The sequence below is a fragment of the Cyprinodon tularosa genome, unplaced genomic scaffold, assembly GCF_016077235.1.
Source record: "Cyprinodon tularosa strain WSP-4 unplaced genomic scaffold, ASM1607723v1 ctg892, whole genome shotgun sequence".
Taxonomy (NCBI): domain Eukaryota; kingdom Metazoa; phylum Chordata; class Actinopteri; order Cyprinodontiformes; family Cyprinodontidae; genus Cyprinodon; species Cyprinodon tularosa.
The window spans coordinates 147,223-164,688 of NW_024039665.1; the positions used below are offsets into that span (position 1 = coordinate 147,223).

A 17,466-nucleotide genomic window follows, 5' to 3' on the forward strand; every position below is an offset into this window, starting at 1 on the left:
GATTTATATAGGTGTGTTTGTTTTTTCCTGCATCCCAAACCTAAACTTGAATATACTTTAATGTAAAAATGACCGCTTTAGGTCTTAGATCTACCTAGATCAATAACTAATGGATCAACTAGAATATATTGCAAGGTGGCTTTATGTAGAATCTCAGCAGGGTGATAAAGTATGGGACCTTCACTGATTATTTAAAAAAAAAAAGGATTTATTGTGTATTAGCCTTATTTTATATTTATTTTTTTCATCCAAGAGCCCAAATTGGGAACAAGCAATACACATTAGCTCTGGGTAAACAGCTCAGATTACAGCAAAGTTTTCAATTTACCAGTCTATATTCAAACTGAATGAAAATTTGATCCAGAATAACAAAAATTAGATCTAGGATACCAGTAACTTAGCCTTTTCTTTCCTAGGGTGGCTGGACTCAGGCTTATGAGGTAAGGCAAGGAGCTTGAATTTCACGGAGGAGCTTGTGGTAGAAATGCTGCGCTTTCACTTCCAGAATAGGTGGTTGAGAAAGTCCTGGAATCTGACCAAGAAGCCTCAAGAACACTTTCCTGCAGGGGCAGATTCAGGAAATTTGAGGACCTAGGCAATAACAGACAGGGGTCCCTCTAAATTGAGAAGACGACACATAAAACACCCATTATACATATGCAGAAATTTTAATAGAATAGACATCCATTATTTGTTCTAAGTTTTGTCCCTCTCGTCCCTTTTCTTGTTGTTTTCCTCTCTGACCCACTGGAGGAAAGGATAGATGGATACTAAACAATAGGGCCAAGCCTTGAGAAAATTATAGTTTACATTATAGTTTTAGTTATCCTTAATAACTGAACTTTGCTACTTTAACTCAGTAACAAAAAGAAATCAACCCAGTTCTTAAGATGATGCTTAAGCTGCTTTATGTACCGATGTTTATTTTGCATAAATTAAGAGCTGCAGAAGTCACAAAAGGTTCAGACAGGAAGCTAAAAAAAAACAACAAATGCTGATCATCATCAAGGTCAATTTGCACCAAGGTAGCTGACCAGCACTGAAGATGAAGGCATATTAATAGGGCTGTGGTGTTGGTTTCATCATACTTTTAACAGAGTTCTCACCCACATTTCTTGAAGTCCAAACAGCTGAAATGATAGTTAATTCTGTAAAAAGCTAAATCTTAATCAGAAAAACTTTTATCTGTATGATGGAATGCAGTTTTAGCGATGAGCTCCTGCTCTTTCTGGACAACAACTGAAAACAGCCTGGCAGGTCATAAACATAATCAGTATTCAATGGAAGGCAGTAAATTTATGGGCGCACGGCGGAAAAAGAAGCTTGAACCTCTGTGGAGCTGACCCTAAAGGAGGATGGGGAAAACGGATAAAATTTTAATTTTCTGCTAAGACTTTTTCCTGCTCATAAGCATAAGAGCGCTGCTATGACAAAGGTTACCTTGGTACTCAGATAATTCCAACAGTGCAGCCAGGATTTGAAGATGGGAGACTGAGGAGGAAGGCCTGCAGCTAGACTGGAAATACAGTTCCACCAGTCAGAGCACAGCAGTAGCACCACAGGGAAATTTGCTTCTACTTTCAGAATGTGACATTAAGTTACACGATTCTGTTGTCTAAAACCTTTGGGGATAAGGATAGCGGAATGTTTGGTTTGATGACAAACACTTGCCCTGAAGCAGGATTTAAACATCATGTGTAAATACAGATGACTTCTACAGGACCACGAAATACTCAGACCTTTAATTGATCCTGTCATTACTCACCCACAATTGTTGATAGCCATTATATCAGCAACCAGCGTAAATGGATAAGTGAGAACACTCACTGTAATCTGGAGAAATAGAGTCAATGTCAATGTAGCAGTGGACTATCAGAGCCTAGCAATGAAAAAAATGCTTTGAGGATATACTTACGCCCATCACAAACTTTGTGTAGCCTCTTATTGCTGATGCCTGACTAAACTAAAAAATACAAACACATTTGATTAAATTAAGATGTAAAGGATAAATTATATTACATTTTAACCCCTCATACTCCTGGTCGGGGTTGGTGACACCTTTATCTCAAGCTCAGGTCCTCTACCAGAGGCCTGGGAGTCTGAGGGTTTCTCTCAATATCTTAGCCTCCCTAGAACTGCACATTACTGGACTGGGATCTCTGATGTTGAAGCCACTTTTCCAGTGTGGAGGTTACTGCCCCAAGGGCACTACAGTTGCCTTCAGCTTGCAGGCTCTTTGTATCTGGAGGTCCCACAGGATCTTAGCTCTGTCATTCTCTACCACTTTGGGAGGTGGCTAGTATTTTTACATGGGGTCTCCAGTTGTATGCTGAAGAGATGTTTCTGTAAACTACATCAGCCACTTGGTTATGATGTTCCATGTTTTATTTTCTTGCTAGTACCTTACACCCTGCTGTGAGATGGTGGATTGTTTCTGGGGCCATTTTACCCAAAGATATGTGTGGGCGTTTGTGGCTGTGTGTGTTAAGACAGAAAGAACTCCATTTCACTCGCACCCCCCGCCATGCTTCTGCGTTTACATTTGAGAGGAAGAAAGAGAAGAATCCTTGTTTACGCATGCCCATTGAGCAATTTGCCCACGACGGTCAGTAGAAAATCAAACATCCCAACCTCATGATTCCTGATCAGGAGGTGGTCATGAGAGGCTGATCGCCCCTACCTACCCCCTGTACACTACACAATCAGGCTGAATATCGGCCCGATCGGAAACTTCTTGCACGACTAAAAAAGTTGCCCCGAAAAGGGCAAAAAATCGCACAGTGTAAGCCCTGCTTTAGATAGGTAGGTAGGTATCTATATATATCTTGCATACTTTTCATGGTAGAAAAATCCCACAATGGTCACAGAAATAAGTTGAAACTGACCAAAGTATTAAAAACATATAAAGTCTATTAAAATAAAGAAAGGAAAGATATACATTGATTTTTAACCATGCTTTAACAAAATGATTAAAATAATTAAACTCATGAAATAGGCCTGGAAAAAATATGATACTTTTAACTTTTGTTACAGCTGAGGCAATCACTGTAATTAAATGATTCCTGTAACTGTCAATTTGATCTCTGCTCCTCTTAGTAGGTGTTCTGGCCTCTCTTAATGAGCAAACTGCCTAAGTTTTGTCAGGTTTGAAGGGTGCCTTATCCAGATGTCATAAGTCTAACCTGGCATGCACAGTATCAATATGGAAAGCTTCATGTAGAAAGCATTTCTAAAATGCAGGGACATTTAGTACATTTCTTCGAGCTGATTGGGTACCTGCCACCATGTTTTTTCATAGCTACAGTATATATATATATATATATATATATATATATATATATATATATATATATATATATATATATATATATATATATATATATATGTAAACTTTGGTTTATTGAGGAATGTTAATTTCTTAATCAGTGAATTGAAAAAAAAATTATACATTAAGTGATTTCTAAAATAGATAGTTGCAGGGCTAGATGAAATTGTTTCTGTCTGGTTTTGTTTGAACCCAAAAAAATTACAGCAGCTCTTCTTATCTTAACTACAGGCCACAATGTATTTTTTCAGCAAACAGCATCCATTTTCACAGCTCATATACGCACACTGTCATCAACAGCATAGGTGTTGATAAAGTGAGCCAGTAGGTTACAGCACCACAGGAACAGGACCTCTCCCAGCAAATGTGGAACAAAACCACTGCAAGCAAGCACATTGGTGAGACTGGTGGGGATCCGAGCAGGATTTAAACATAATGAAAGAACTGTATAGAGGGAGTCAGAACTTGCATATAAAATCCAGTCAATCCTTCCTCCTTAAATATCTTCACAATGCATCCAAAAACACCACTGCAAATAAGAGAAAAGAAACAATACATTCAGCAACATTTCACCACAAACACGAGATCGGCCAATTACAGTCAGCCCTGTTGAACTTTTCAACGTATTGCAACATTTAGGCTTTAAGCATAAAGATCTAAAATAGTAATTCTTGGTAAAGAATCAACAAGTGGGACACAATCATTAAGTGGAACACCATTTATTGAATATTTTAAACGTTTTGAATAAAAAACCAATAAATTAAAAATCATTCAGCTCCCTTGAGTTAACAATTTTAGGTCCACCTTTTGCTGCGATTACAGCCGCAAGTCATTTGGGGAATCAGTTTTGCACATCGAGTGACCACAATTTTTGCCCGTTCCTCCTTGCAAAATAGCTTGAGCTCAGTGAGGTTGGATGTAGAGTGTTTTCTAACAGCAGTTTCTAGTTGTTTCCACAGATTACCGATTGGATTCAGGAGTGGACTTTCAATTGGCAATTCTAACAACTGGATATGTTTATTCATGAACCACTCCATTGTAGATTTGCTTTATGTTTCAGATCATTGTCTTGTTGGAAGACAAATCTGCATCCCAGTCTCAGGTCTTTTGCAGACCTAAACAGGTTTTCTTTCAGAATGGTCCTGTTTTTGGTTCCATCTATCTTCCCATCAATTTTTAATCATCTTCCCTGTCCCTGCTGCAGTAAAGGCCCAAACCATGAAGGTGCCACCACCATGTTTGACATTGGGATATTCAGAATCATGAGCTGTATTTGTTTTACGCCAAACATAATGTTTTACATTTTTGGCATCTGACCAGAACACCACCTTTCACATTTGGTGTCTTCCAAGTGGTTTGTGGCAAACTTTAAACGAGAAAGGTTACAGATATCTTTAAGAAATGGCTTTCTTCTTGCCACCCTTCCATAAAGGCTAGAGTAGTGCAGTATCTACTGATTATTATCCCATGGACAGTCTTCCACCTCAGCTGTAGATCTCCTAGTTCATCCAGAGTGATCATGGGCAGATGGAGCAGGACTGCAATCATTGGCATGGATTGAACTGACTCTCAACACATTATCTGCAACAGTTATAATACCTTGTGTGATTTTGCCTGCTAAGAGTCTAACTTTCCCTACAGTAGTTGGAATTGACTATATTTTCTTCTACGGCTTACAGTTCTAATATTTCTGAAAACAGTTACTGGTCTAAAACTAACAAGAATCAACTCTTCCTTTTAACCGACACCATCATGGAAAGAAATATTAGCTGTGCTGCTGCCATCAACACCTTTGTTTATTGATGTTAGAGCTTGGCCTGTTTTCCAGTGTATTCCTGTTTCTCCGACTGTGACTGACTGGATGTGCTCTCTTTCATCCTCATTGGAGCTGGCTTGGAGTTTGTCTTCCTGGCTGTGTGTTTCCTGGATGGGGCTGCCTGTGGAGCAGGTTTACAGCTGCCTTTTGTATCTATGCTTCTTTTTCTATGTCTGCTTCTGTCTCCTTGAACCCCCAGTGAACCTCGGAATACGGCCGCTCACACTGAGCCTGGTGCTGCTGGAGGTTTTCATCCTGTTAAAAGGGATTTTTTTTTCTCTCCACTGTCACTACAAGAATGCTTAGAGTGACTGATTTCCTTTGAGTCAATGAGTCAATGCAATTAACTGGTTTTCCATAGATGGAAAACTTTGAATTAGAGCCCTGCACTCCCGCGGGACTCTAGGGACCCAACGCAAAGCAGTGCGACGCAGGACAAATATTGAAAGCTCATGGCGGGTGTGGGCAGGAGGGAGAGCGCACAGTGCGGGTGCGGGAGGGAGCAGTGATAAGCGGCAGTCCCGCGAACTAAAAATTTGTTTTAAAATGTAAAATAAAGTCATAAATTATCAGTCTATGTCTATCATATACATACATCAAAATGTGCTGGGTGGGGCCTCCATCATACGGTGTTTAAAATGATAAATTATAACTTATTATATTTCTATTTTATACGTGAACATGATGATGAGTGGCATATACGATTATGCACAATATATTATTCTTAATATCTTCAGTAGATTTTGGTAGGTTAGTTGGGTATTGCTGTGAAGCAGCAGTTCGTGCCACCAAACGTATGTCATGCACTATGCCAGTAATGAGCTCACCTAAGCACAGCGTGTTTAATTTCTCAAACTAATGACACAAATTGCCTTGAGCAGTAGGCGAACGTTATAATCATGCCGGAATTGTTTGCGGGAGCGGGACAAACTATTACAGGTGTGGGCAGAAGCGGGACTGAAATCATAAATATTTGCGAGAGCGGGACTGACCACAGCGGGAGCGGTTGGGCACGGGACTGGAAAATCTGTCTCATGCAGGCTTCTACTTTGAATCAATTTGACTGGATGATCTGGTTTAATTGTAAAGTGCATTGAGATGACATGTTGTCAATTGGCACTATGTAAATAAAGTGAATTGAATTATACACTCACCGGCCACTTTATTAGGTACACCTGTCCAACTGCTCGTTAACACTTAATTTCTAAGCAGCCAATCACATGGCGGCTACTCAGTGCATTTCGGCATGTAGACATGGTCAAGACAATCTCCTGCAGTTCAAACCGAGCATCAGTATGGGGAAGAAAGGTGATTTGAGTGACTTTGAACGTGGCATGATTGTTGGTGCCAGAAGGGCTGGTCTGAGTATTTCAGAAACTGCTGATCTACTGGGATTTTCACGCACAACCAACTCTAGGGTTTACAGAGAATGGTCCGAAAAAGAAAAAACATCCAGTGAGCGGCAGTTCTGTGGGCGGAAATGCCTTGTTGATGTCAGAGGTCAGAGGAGAATGGCCAGACTGGTTGGAGCTGATAGAAGGACAACAGTGACTCAAATAACCACCCGTTAAAACCAAGGTGGGCAGAAGAGCATCTCTGAACGCACAGTATGTCGAACTTTGAGGCAGATGGGCTACAGCAGTAGAAGACCACACCGGGTGCCACTCCTTTCAGCTAAGAACAGGAAACTGAGGCTACAATTTGCACAAGCTCATCGAAATTGGAAAATAGAAGATTGGAAAAACGTTGCCTGGTCTGATGAGTCTCGATTTCTGCTGCGACATTCGGATGGTAGGGTCAGAATTTGGCGTCTACAACATGAAAGCATGGATCCATCCTGCCTTGTATCAACGGTTCAGGCTGGTGGTGTCATGGTGTGGGAAATATTTTCTTGGCACTCTTTGGGCCCCTTGGTACCAATTGAGCATCGTTGCAACGCCACAGCCTACCTGAGTATTGTTGCTGACCATGTCCATCCCTTTATGACCACAATGTACCCAACTTCTGATGGCTACTTTCAGCAGGATAATGCGCCATGTCATAAAGCTGGAATCATCTCAGACTGGTTTCTTGAACATGACACTGTACTCAAATGGCCTCCACAGTCACCAGATCTCAATCCAATAGAGCATCTTTGGGATGTGGTGGAACAGGAGATTCGCATCATGGATGTGCAGCCGACAAATCTGCGGCAACTGTGTGATGCCATCATGTCAATATGGACCAAACTCCCTGAGGAATGCTTCCAGCACCTTGCTGAATCTATGCCACCAAGAATTGAGGCAGTTCTGAAGACAAAAGGGGGTCCAACCCGTTACTAGCATGGGGTACCTAATAAAGTGGCCGGTGAGTGTAAGTGCATCTGCTGAAAAACCCATAGATTTTTCCCAACTACTATTCTCATTACTTCACCTTATGCCGCTGCACTTAGACTTAGACAAACTTTATTGTCTAAAAAATTTTGTTTTGTACTGATCACATGACATTTCCATTTTTGAGGAACTGTCGAGAGCCGAAGTTGGTCGCTGCCACCAGGCGCCGCAATGACCTACTGCAGAGCAACGGTCCAGGTTAAAAAAATAGCTGTTTAAGTTAAAGAATTGAACATTCTATTATTGTTTGATTATGCTTTGCCTTTGTTTCAATACACTGAAGTTGTCTTGGGTTTTCTACATTAATGTTTAGGGTGATGATCACTATTATGTGTTTACATCCTTTGTGTGGTTTCTGCATTTCAAGGGTAAAACATACAAATAAAATTCTAACTTATCAGGAGAGAGACCTAAATGTCACCCCGGCCTTTTATTATCGGAAACTGTTACAAGTTTACTTTAGTGTATGTTTGTTTGGTCAAAACAGTTAACATGTTAACAAGGTATTATACTGGTTCTGGACCAGAATATGTGGCTCACCTGTACTTGGCCTCTCTCCCAACAAACTGGGCCATACACCGAACTGATATAACTGCCAAAGGAAACAAACAATTCATCAGAAATAAAACACACAGGTGGTATGACGGAGTATTAGAGTATAGATTTTTTTTTTCTATTACGAGAGTAAAGACATAAAACTACGAGAATAAAAGTTGTAACATTAAAAGACTAAAGTCGTAGCATTACAAAAATAAAGTTATTAAGTTACGAGAATAAAGTCGTAACATTATCAGAATAAAGTTGCTAAATTATGAGAATAATGTAGTAACATTATGAGAAAAAAGTCATAAAATTAAGAGAATACAGTCGTAAAATGAGAATAAAGTCACCCGAGAGTACTCATAAAAGTACGAGAATAAAGTCATAACATTATGACAATAAAATCATAAAATTACGAGAATAATGTCATAACATTATGATAATAAAGTCTTAATACTACAAGGGAAAAGATTTATTTTATGACAACTCTTACAAGAAGCATGTTCTTTCCTAAAATGAGTAAAAACAAGCATCATTTGAAGTTATACTTTGGCATCGGTTTGACAAATAAGAAAATCTTTTAGCACCAGCATCAAATTGGGCAGGATGTCAAAGTGGACTCAGGTTGCTGTTTGGTGATGCTGGTCTGCCGTCATATGCTGGTTGGAGCTCGAAGCTTACTTTCTGAAATGGGTTGTGGTATGATGACTTCATTCTCGTAATGTTATGACTATATATACATTTTTACTTTATTTTCAAAATAAAAAAAAAATAAAAAATCTCTGGTCTGGCCCTAATACTCCATCGTATTGGTGGTCTATAGGCCAGATGAGTGTTTCATTTCATCCCCTATAAATACAATATTTACCTTCATTTATGTTGCTATAAAACAGCTTAAATTGGACATTTTCATTAAAACCTTAATACTAATTGTTTAAACCTAATTTTCAAAATCTAAATAATTGCTTATTAATTGTGAAGATTACTGCTCTGGTTTTATATTTTCATCTTCACCAGTCAGATAAAGGCAACTTTAGCATGAAGGCCACAACTGACAGAAAAAAAAAGAAAAACACGATATAAAATGGATGAATAGAGGAGCCTAAAGGACCCTTAAACTGGTGATTATATGATAAGGTGGAAGAACAAAGTTAATCCCTATGTAGTGGTAAAAAGTCTTATTGTGTACAAACCATGAAAGGGATGCGTGGCTAATCTTGAAAAGCACTGAAAGATCATCTCATGTGATGTCTGAAAAAAAATGTAAACAAACAAGCCAGAGTGATTTTAATTTGATTTCAAAAAATATTAAAACAAGCAAAACATTTCAGACTGATCCAATGCTAATCTACATAGATTAGCATTAAACAACACAAGACTTTTTAAACTGTTTCACAAAGAGCAAAAAAGATGGGAACTTCCAGGAATTTGTTGCAAGCAGACATCAGTAAATCAAGTAAAACAAAAACTTTGGTTACAATTGACCTGAAATCGCTTATTAATGTATATTATTTTCTAATTCTTCTCATTGACCTCTTACCCCTCTGACCACTTTCCTGAGGGAATTCTGCGGCTCGTCTTTTTCAGACAGAAACTCCATCTGGTTTAAAAAATAAAGGGTCAGTCTGAATTAAAAGTTCTGAAAATGGAAAACATTGCTACATGATCTTTTATTATTAATGAGCCTACTGGTAAAAAGGACTTAAGTGAACACAAGTAAATAAAAAAAAAGCCAGCAAAGCCGAAAGGAAAAATTGAAGTTCAAATAAACAGATGATTGAGGTCCATCTTAGCTTATACAATGATGTGTCATGGAAACAGTTTAGCCATTCCATGATGTATGAGAACTGTAGTAATAATTCCGAGTACATACATACTAATCAACATCCTATGGAACACATTATAATAATTTGTCTTTTTCTTACCTGTTTGATTTTTCCCCTGAACACAGTGGAAATGGTGCTGGATACAATACGAGGTGTGAGGCCACGGAAGAGTCCCAGCTTTCCATCGACTTTCACAATGTACTTTGCTGAAAACAAACACACTTTATCTTAGTTGATCTTAACTTCTTAAGTAACAAAGTTAATTAAAAAAGATACACATACACTATAGTAACCTGTTGTTCATAAACAATAGATTCAAACATTTGTGAAAACGAGCTGAAATAAAAGATTTTCATTAACGTCTTCCTTACATTTTCAGGTCAGCTAAGTTAGAACAAGCCGGTCAGGAATGGAACCTCCATGTTCTGCAGCTAAAGGATAAAGTTAGCTGCAGAACAGCTAACTTTAGTTACGCTAAGTCAAACTACTGGACACACAAAAAATTCCTGTGACAAAGTAGTGCTTATAGGAAAGGGTGTTAATTTACTCCAACTGCAAGATCTTAGAGTACCGAGAGGGGTGCTGGGGTGCTCACATAATACAGAGATTTATGTGATTTTTTTTCCTACTTAATAATAATAAATAATTTTTTTTTTTCATAAGTAACATATTTTCCTATTAAAGTCATGGCTGAATTGTATTTTTTCCTTTTTTCATCTGAGCTGACACACTTCTAGTTGCCAGCACTTTAGGACAATGTGAGGTGAGAGCCTTAAAGTCTTTCTGATATTTGATGCCTGTTATAAAAGACTGTAAAGCTGTATAATCAGTAACACTTATGTCACTAAAGCCATGCTTGTTTTCTACTTTGAATACAAAGTCAAAGAAAATGCAGTTAAAGCTCTATAAAAGCTTAACTTGACCAATGTCATGCTTACTTCCTTTTTTAACTGTAAAAAACCTCTGCAGAAAATGTAGTTGTTTGAACTAAACAATTCTGAGAACAAATCTCCTTTTATTGAACTTATTTTAGTGATTAAATTTATTCAAAAGAAAGTGAATCCGTCACTAGTAAGTTATGCATAAAGCAATCCCCCAGTTCATGTTAAACTCATGCTTCTGGCAGCAATAACTTCCTCTAGAACTAAGTATCATAAAAGTGGGTACAATACCCAAAATTTAATTGAAGTAAAAACAGCACTATACTTCATCATATTTAACTGAAGAAATACTGAAAAGTAATAATCCTTAGACTTAGACAACTTTTACTGTCAGTTTTGACATTTCGTTTTGTACAGCATGACTGCATGACAGCAGGTATTGACTTTTCCATTTCTTAAAGTTCCGCAGTGAATTTATTTCATTATAAAATATATATATATATATATATATATATATATATATATATATATATATACACTCAGAACCTCTGGATTCCAAGCGCAATGCCCTAACCCAGGGGCAGGCAACCCGCGGCTCAGGAGCTGCATGCGGCTCTTTAGCGTCCCCCTTTCAGATCCCTGGAGCTTTTTCAAATGTTATGAATATTGATTTTTGTTTGTTTGTTTTAAAATGGTGTGAAGGAGGTCAAAGGAAAATGTATCATGTTTTCCAATGCTGTAAACATTTGTATTATAAATAAATGTAAACAACAATTGCGTCATAGCCATAGAGATCGGTGCTCATAATTTGTAACCAGCGTGGCGCGGTGCCAGGCAAACAAAGCTGCAGGTGTGTCTCGGAACATGGATTAAAAAGGGAAAAAAGGAAGATAGCTGATGAGAAAAGAGGATTCAAAGAATAGACCGTATCATTTGCTTTCATTATCAATGCCGAAGGATTGCCTGCATTTTTGCTTTGTAATGAGAGGTTGTCAAAAAATAAAAAGAATCATTTGGAAATTCATTTCCAGGGAAGGCTAAATATGCAGCCAACCACCAAGCTGGGAGGGAGAGAAAAAGTAAGATTGCAGAACTTCTGGAAAAATTAGAGGAGAGCAAAGATAGATTTAAGAAATGAATTGCATCTCCAAACTCCACTACTGCTGCTAGTTTTGTTGTAAGAATGGAAAACCATCCACAGATCAACCAGGTAGAGCTCTGATGCAGGTATGTGAACTTCCTTCCATTTTTTCCCCATATCCTAAATATATAAATCACAACAAGGAACGCTGGTGACAGAGATTGTGGGATTTCGGGGTTAGAGAGCTCTGCTCTGATGGATGTCAGTTCCTGCTTGGTTCCTCATGAGTCAATCAACTCCTCCCAATCTGTCCACCATAAAAAGATTTCTTTATCGTGTTTCTATAATTTCATCAATGCAAGAAAAACCTAAACTGCGCGGTGAAGGGTGGTGAAGCAGCGTGCAGTGAGAGCATTTACTCCTCCCTCACCTCATGCTGCCATGTGACATTTGCTGCAGGATAAACATTTAATCATGAATGCCTGTTATATATTTAAGCCCATATAGTCCTTTTCTATAGCGGGATAATACACTTAGGGCCCGTGTTGCCACTTTTACATTTTTGCAGATCTAGACAGATTTATTTTTTTTTTTTTTTGGTCCGATATGGCTCTTTGACCAGTTTGGGTTGCCGACCCAAAGTGTTGAGTTTGAGGCTCTATAGAGTGGACCAAAAACAAAGCCAAAACAAGGCCAATATCCTACTTCAAACTAACTATCTTCTTGTAGCAGTGTTTGTCTGATGCATTTGTTTTTTTGTGCTTGTGTGTTTTGGAGTTTGCATCATAGATCCTTTATTGCACATTTGCACCTGTCAGCCAGCGTAGAAGAGAGAGCTCTAGCTAGTATGCAGATCCGTGCATCATAGTTGAACTTTTTCACACATAGGTTAAACTTTACAGACAAAAGGCAAATAGCAATAAAAATGCAATCCCAATATTGGTCGACTATTTGTAAAATCATTCAGCCCTTCTTACTACACATCTCTGGTGTTACAATGGTTGTGAAAAAGCCCTTGTACCAAAGGAAAAGTTCCATAAAGTGTCTCAAAGTTTTGATGGTTATCACCAGATATAAACAGGATTTATCTGGAAACAATTGAGCTGATGTCATCACATGCATTGCCAGCATTATATAAGTGTTTGCCAAAATAACCTTGTACAGTAAAGTGGATGAAAACATACATCCCTCAAACTGTTTCCCAATACTTTGTATTGTCTTTATGATCAAATATGATGTAAACCAAAAAGGAAAGTAGGACAATGCTAATAATGCAGAAAGAAGGGTTTTAATGAAACCGTAGATTCACTGCATTTGATTGCATAACGATATTCCATAATAAAGTCACAATTATGTTCCATTATACATTCCTTAGTTTTCCCCATGATTTCATTAAAATTTAGAAACTTGAGCTATAATAAATTGCTTTTTTGCACAAATTATTACCCCCTATATAAATCAAACATATAAGGGTGGTGCTTGAAGATTGTCTGAGCATAGATCAAGTAGGCATAGAAATGTAACTCTTGATGTACTTGTAGTCTTAAACAATAGTTGCTAGGCAATGTGCCACGTATAACATGAAAAAGAATAAAGCTACTTGCTGTAAACATGATTCATATGCTACCAGAGTGTTTTGGTGCTTTTTAAATCACATTTGAAGCTGCTTTACTTACCATAGCTAAAGAAACCAGGCAGATATAAAACTCTTCTCCCAAACATTGTTGTCCCCACAGCTGGAGGAAGAGGTTCATGCCCCAACTAAAAAACCAAACATGCAGTGCATGAAGAAAACAGGTGAGATTAATACAAGAGAAAAAGAAACAAAAATTAAACTTATTCTAAATAAATACAGAGAGGATATATCTGCTGTCTTTTCAGATACATAACAAGTAGACACAACCTGCAAATACATTCTAGTGAAAAGGGTATTTTCTTTTATTGCAATTACTCTTGTATTCTTCCCTTCCCTGAATAAACAATGTGCAAACCATTGCCATGTTGTATGCTGGTGAAGATTCTCAGTCATCCAGGTCATAGTTATTCCAAAAAAGTTAAAAAACAATCCACTGGACTTTGTTTCCAAGTTTGAAGACGTTTTGCTCCCCCTCCAGGAAGATTTTTCAGATCCAATTGTCAGAAATAGCGTTGAGTTTGAGGCTTTATACAGTAGCACAATAAAGCTTTATTTTTGTTCAGAAAACATGCAAACTGAAATGGACGAACAGGTCGCCTCCCTTTGGAAGGGGGGTTGTTTGGCTTCTTTCGCCGTGTTGCTCTGTAAAAGGCTAAAGTAAAAATTGCTCAGAAGCCCAGTAACCTGACTGATCTAGAGAAGATTTGTGTGGAGGAGTGGGCCAAAATCCCACCTGCAGTGTGTGCAAACCTGGTGAAAAACTACAGGAAATGTTTGACCTCTGTAATTGCAAACAAAGGCTACTGTACAAATATGTGCTCAAACAGTGATTTCTGGATTTATTTATTTATTTTTTGCACAATTTTTTATAATGACAATTTCAGACCCCTCCATGATTTCTAAGTGGGAGAACTTGAAAAATAGCAGGGGGTTCAAATACTTATTTGGCATTAGCCAGATTGATTACGTGTAGAATTTAAACTGAACTTATTATGGAAAATTCTGTGTTTATACCATGAAGCTTTCTCTCTCCAGTTCTTTTCATATAAAGAGATCACTTGGGAAGAACTTGTTAATTAACACTTTATAATGAATATGTATTAAATAACCCTGAGACATGACAAAAGATTTTGGTACATATTGTAATCTTACTCCGATCAGAGAAGTTGCTTTGAGTTACAGATGGCAGTTGCTTACCAACCGGGCTCATATCTGGTGGAGAAGCAGAAACAGTTGGAGAAGCATTTTATGCAACTCCAGTCTGCCACATCATCATATAATGATATGATGTAATGACATCATTTGCAGATGAGGAGACATCCATAGCTCCAGATTTATCAAAATATTAAACTTTGTTTTTAGAACAAGGCCACTGCTCTAATTCCATTCTCAAATCTTTACCACGTTTATAATGAAAACACTAACTGTATGGCCGGATAAAGGAATTATCCTAATTAGAAAAACTAGTTGGGAAAACATTAGTTCTGACACACAATAGGCATGTATTACGAGAGTATCATCATTAGTAAAGATAACCCTAACAAACAGCATGTATCGATCTGGAAAATTTAATGTAAAGAGTTGTACCCGGGGGAAATTCTCATCCAGGTCATAATCATTCCAAAAAACTTAATAACACAACCACTGGAATTTTTTTGCTTTGGTGGACTGTTGGCCTGGTGGTTCCAGCAGTGTGCTTGTGCTCTGAGAAGGTTGCAAGTACCCGGTTCAATCCCCACAAGCACTCTGTGTCTCTGAGCAAGACCCTTAACCCCACACTGCTCCCCGGCAGCCTACTGCTCCCTAAGGGGATGTGTTAAATGCAGAGATTAATTTCTCCAGTGTGAGATTAATAAAGTTAAATTATTAATTTATCCAGAAAGCTTTCTCAATTCAAAATGTCTAGAATAGTGTGGAACCTAGAGCTCCTCTACTATTGGTTTTTGTTATTAAATTTTTTGAAATTCTTTGAGCTGATTGGGTACCTGCCTCCAATGTCAGGTTTTTAGCCAATCATAGCATTAGTAGGAGCTTGATTTGTTTCACAACTAGTTAGAGGTTAAATAAAACCCCTACCAAATGTGGTTTGGCGGAACGCAGCAACATCTTCCCATCAAAATTAAAAAGAGAGATCATATCTCTCCTATCCTGGCTTCTCTTCATTGGCTTTCTCTTAAATCCAGAATAGAATTTAAAATCCTCCTTCTCACATATAAAGCCTTAAATGGCCAAGCTCCATCTGATATCAGAGATCTAATTGTTCCTTATGTTCCTAACAGAGCACTTTGCTCTCAATCTGCAGGTTTACTAGTGGTTCCTAGAATTTCTATAAGTAGAATGGGAGGCAGATCTTTTAGTTATCAGGCTCCTCTCCTGTGGAACCAACTACCAGTTTTAGTCCGTGAGGCAGACACCCTGTCTACTTTTAAGGCTAGGCTTAGAACTTTCCTTTTCCATAAAGCTTATAGTTAGATTGGCTCAGGTTATCCTGAGCTATCTCTATAGTTATGCTGCTATAGTTAATCTGTTATTTTAATCTCTAACATTCTGCTCTCTCTGCTTTTTCTCATAGTAGCTTCATCCGGTCTGTTCCTGTTTGGCTGTGACTCCATCCTGGAGAGAAATATCAGCTGTGCTGCTGCCATCAACACCTTTGTTTATAGATGTTGGAGATCGGCCTGTTTTCCAGTGTAGTCCTGTTTAATTGTCAATGACTGGCTGGATGTGCTCTGTTCATCCTCTGACATGGGAGCTGGCTCGGAGCTCGTCTGCCTGGCTGTGTGTTTCCTGGACGGGGCCGCCTGTGGAGCTTCTGTCTCCTTGAACCCCAGTCAGCCTCGGCAGATGGCCACTCACACACTGAGCCTGGTGCTGCTGGAGGTTTCTTCCTGATAAAAGGGAGTTTTTCCTCTTCACTGTCGCTACAAGCATGCTTAGTATAAGGGATTGTATTTGAGTCAATGGGTCGACGTTAACTGGTTTTCCTTAGATAGAAAACTCTGAATCAATTAGACTGTATGATCTGGTTGAACTGTAAAGTGCCTTGAGATGACGTGTTGTGAATTGGTAAATAAACTGAATTGAATTGTTTATATTGCTTTAAACAACATTCTTTATTCATTCACCTTTAAAGTAATTACAATTTTTTATGTATTGCATCTAATTGTTTTTAAACTAATTGTTTTTAATAGGAGGTCTGTGTGTATTTTAAAATTTCGTTAGTGTTTTTTCTTGCTTTTAATCTTTCAGCACAATTTACTTCGGTTTTTCTTTTTTTAATGATGCCAGATCTGGTCCTACACAGGTCCACCCACCCTCAATGTTAGCTACCCTTGTCAATGTTAGCTACCTGAATTAGCAGTTTGACGTATAAGAGAGGATGTGTGATGGCAGTAACACTCGCCCCAAGCAGCACAACGGCAGCGTCCACTTCAACGGGAGTAGAGGGGGCATCCGGATCAGCATGGCCAGCCACCGTAGCTCGACCTCTGGGGGATCCATCTTCGATGACCAATGAGGAGGGTTGGATCATTCCGATCCGCTTCCAGACCTTTAGTTATATCAGTCTGTCAAAGACAAGCTGGAGCCAAGATAACTTCCGCTCTAAGCTCTGTTCTGTCTCACCCTGTTAGAGTAAACGAGCTATCAGAATCATTGTTTCCTACGTTTTGAAATAAACATGAAAAACCTGCATATTCTGGCAGTGTTATCTCTCTGCGGAACCAAAACACTTGGGCGGAGTCTGTCATCTGACGTCGGATAATTTCAGGACATAGACTTATTTACGTAGGCACGTCGGCAGCGATGCCGACATGCCTAGAGGGTGGCCATCTTGGATCGGACCACAGTTCAGACTGCCAGAACAAATAGGAGGCGCCACTGATCTCCTTTTAATCACACGAAAGACGAGTCAGAAATAATATTACAATGATCTCTCACAACCCCTTAAAAGACCAAAACACATTTTAGAATTACCTTTCAGTTAGATT

General features: G+C 38.5%; 1 protein-coding gene across 2 annotated transcripts; it reads right to left on the reverse strand.

The window, feature by feature from the left end:
* Window positions 1–218: 218 nt before the first annotated feature.
* LOC119775769 (mitochondrial carrier homolog 1-like) lies at window positions 219–17,240 on the reverse strand. Of its 2 annotated transcripts, none has more exons than XM_038273848.1 (12): window positions 16,881–17,240; window positions 13,518–13,602; window positions 9,979–10,085; window positions 9,594–9,653; window positions 9,247–9,304; window positions 8,054–8,105; window positions 3,795–3,854; window positions 3,612–3,705; window positions 1,916–1,963; window positions 1,766–1,833; window positions 1,441–1,516; window positions 219–1,345 (listed from the first exon to the last, which is right to left on the reverse strand). In XM_038273848.1, exons 1-12 carry the CDS (start codon window positions 17,007–17,009, stop codon window positions 1,271–1,273), a joined length of 912 nt encoding a protein of 303 aa, XP_038129776.1. In that variant the 5' UTR covers window positions 17,010–17,240; the 3' UTR covers window positions 219–1,270. The 2 variants fall into 2 exon arrangements, with proteins under 2 accessions (XP_038129776.1, XP_038129775.1); XM_038273847.1 differs by having other exon boundaries at window positions 16,827–17,239.
* Window positions 17,241–17,466: the final 226 nt, after the last annotated feature.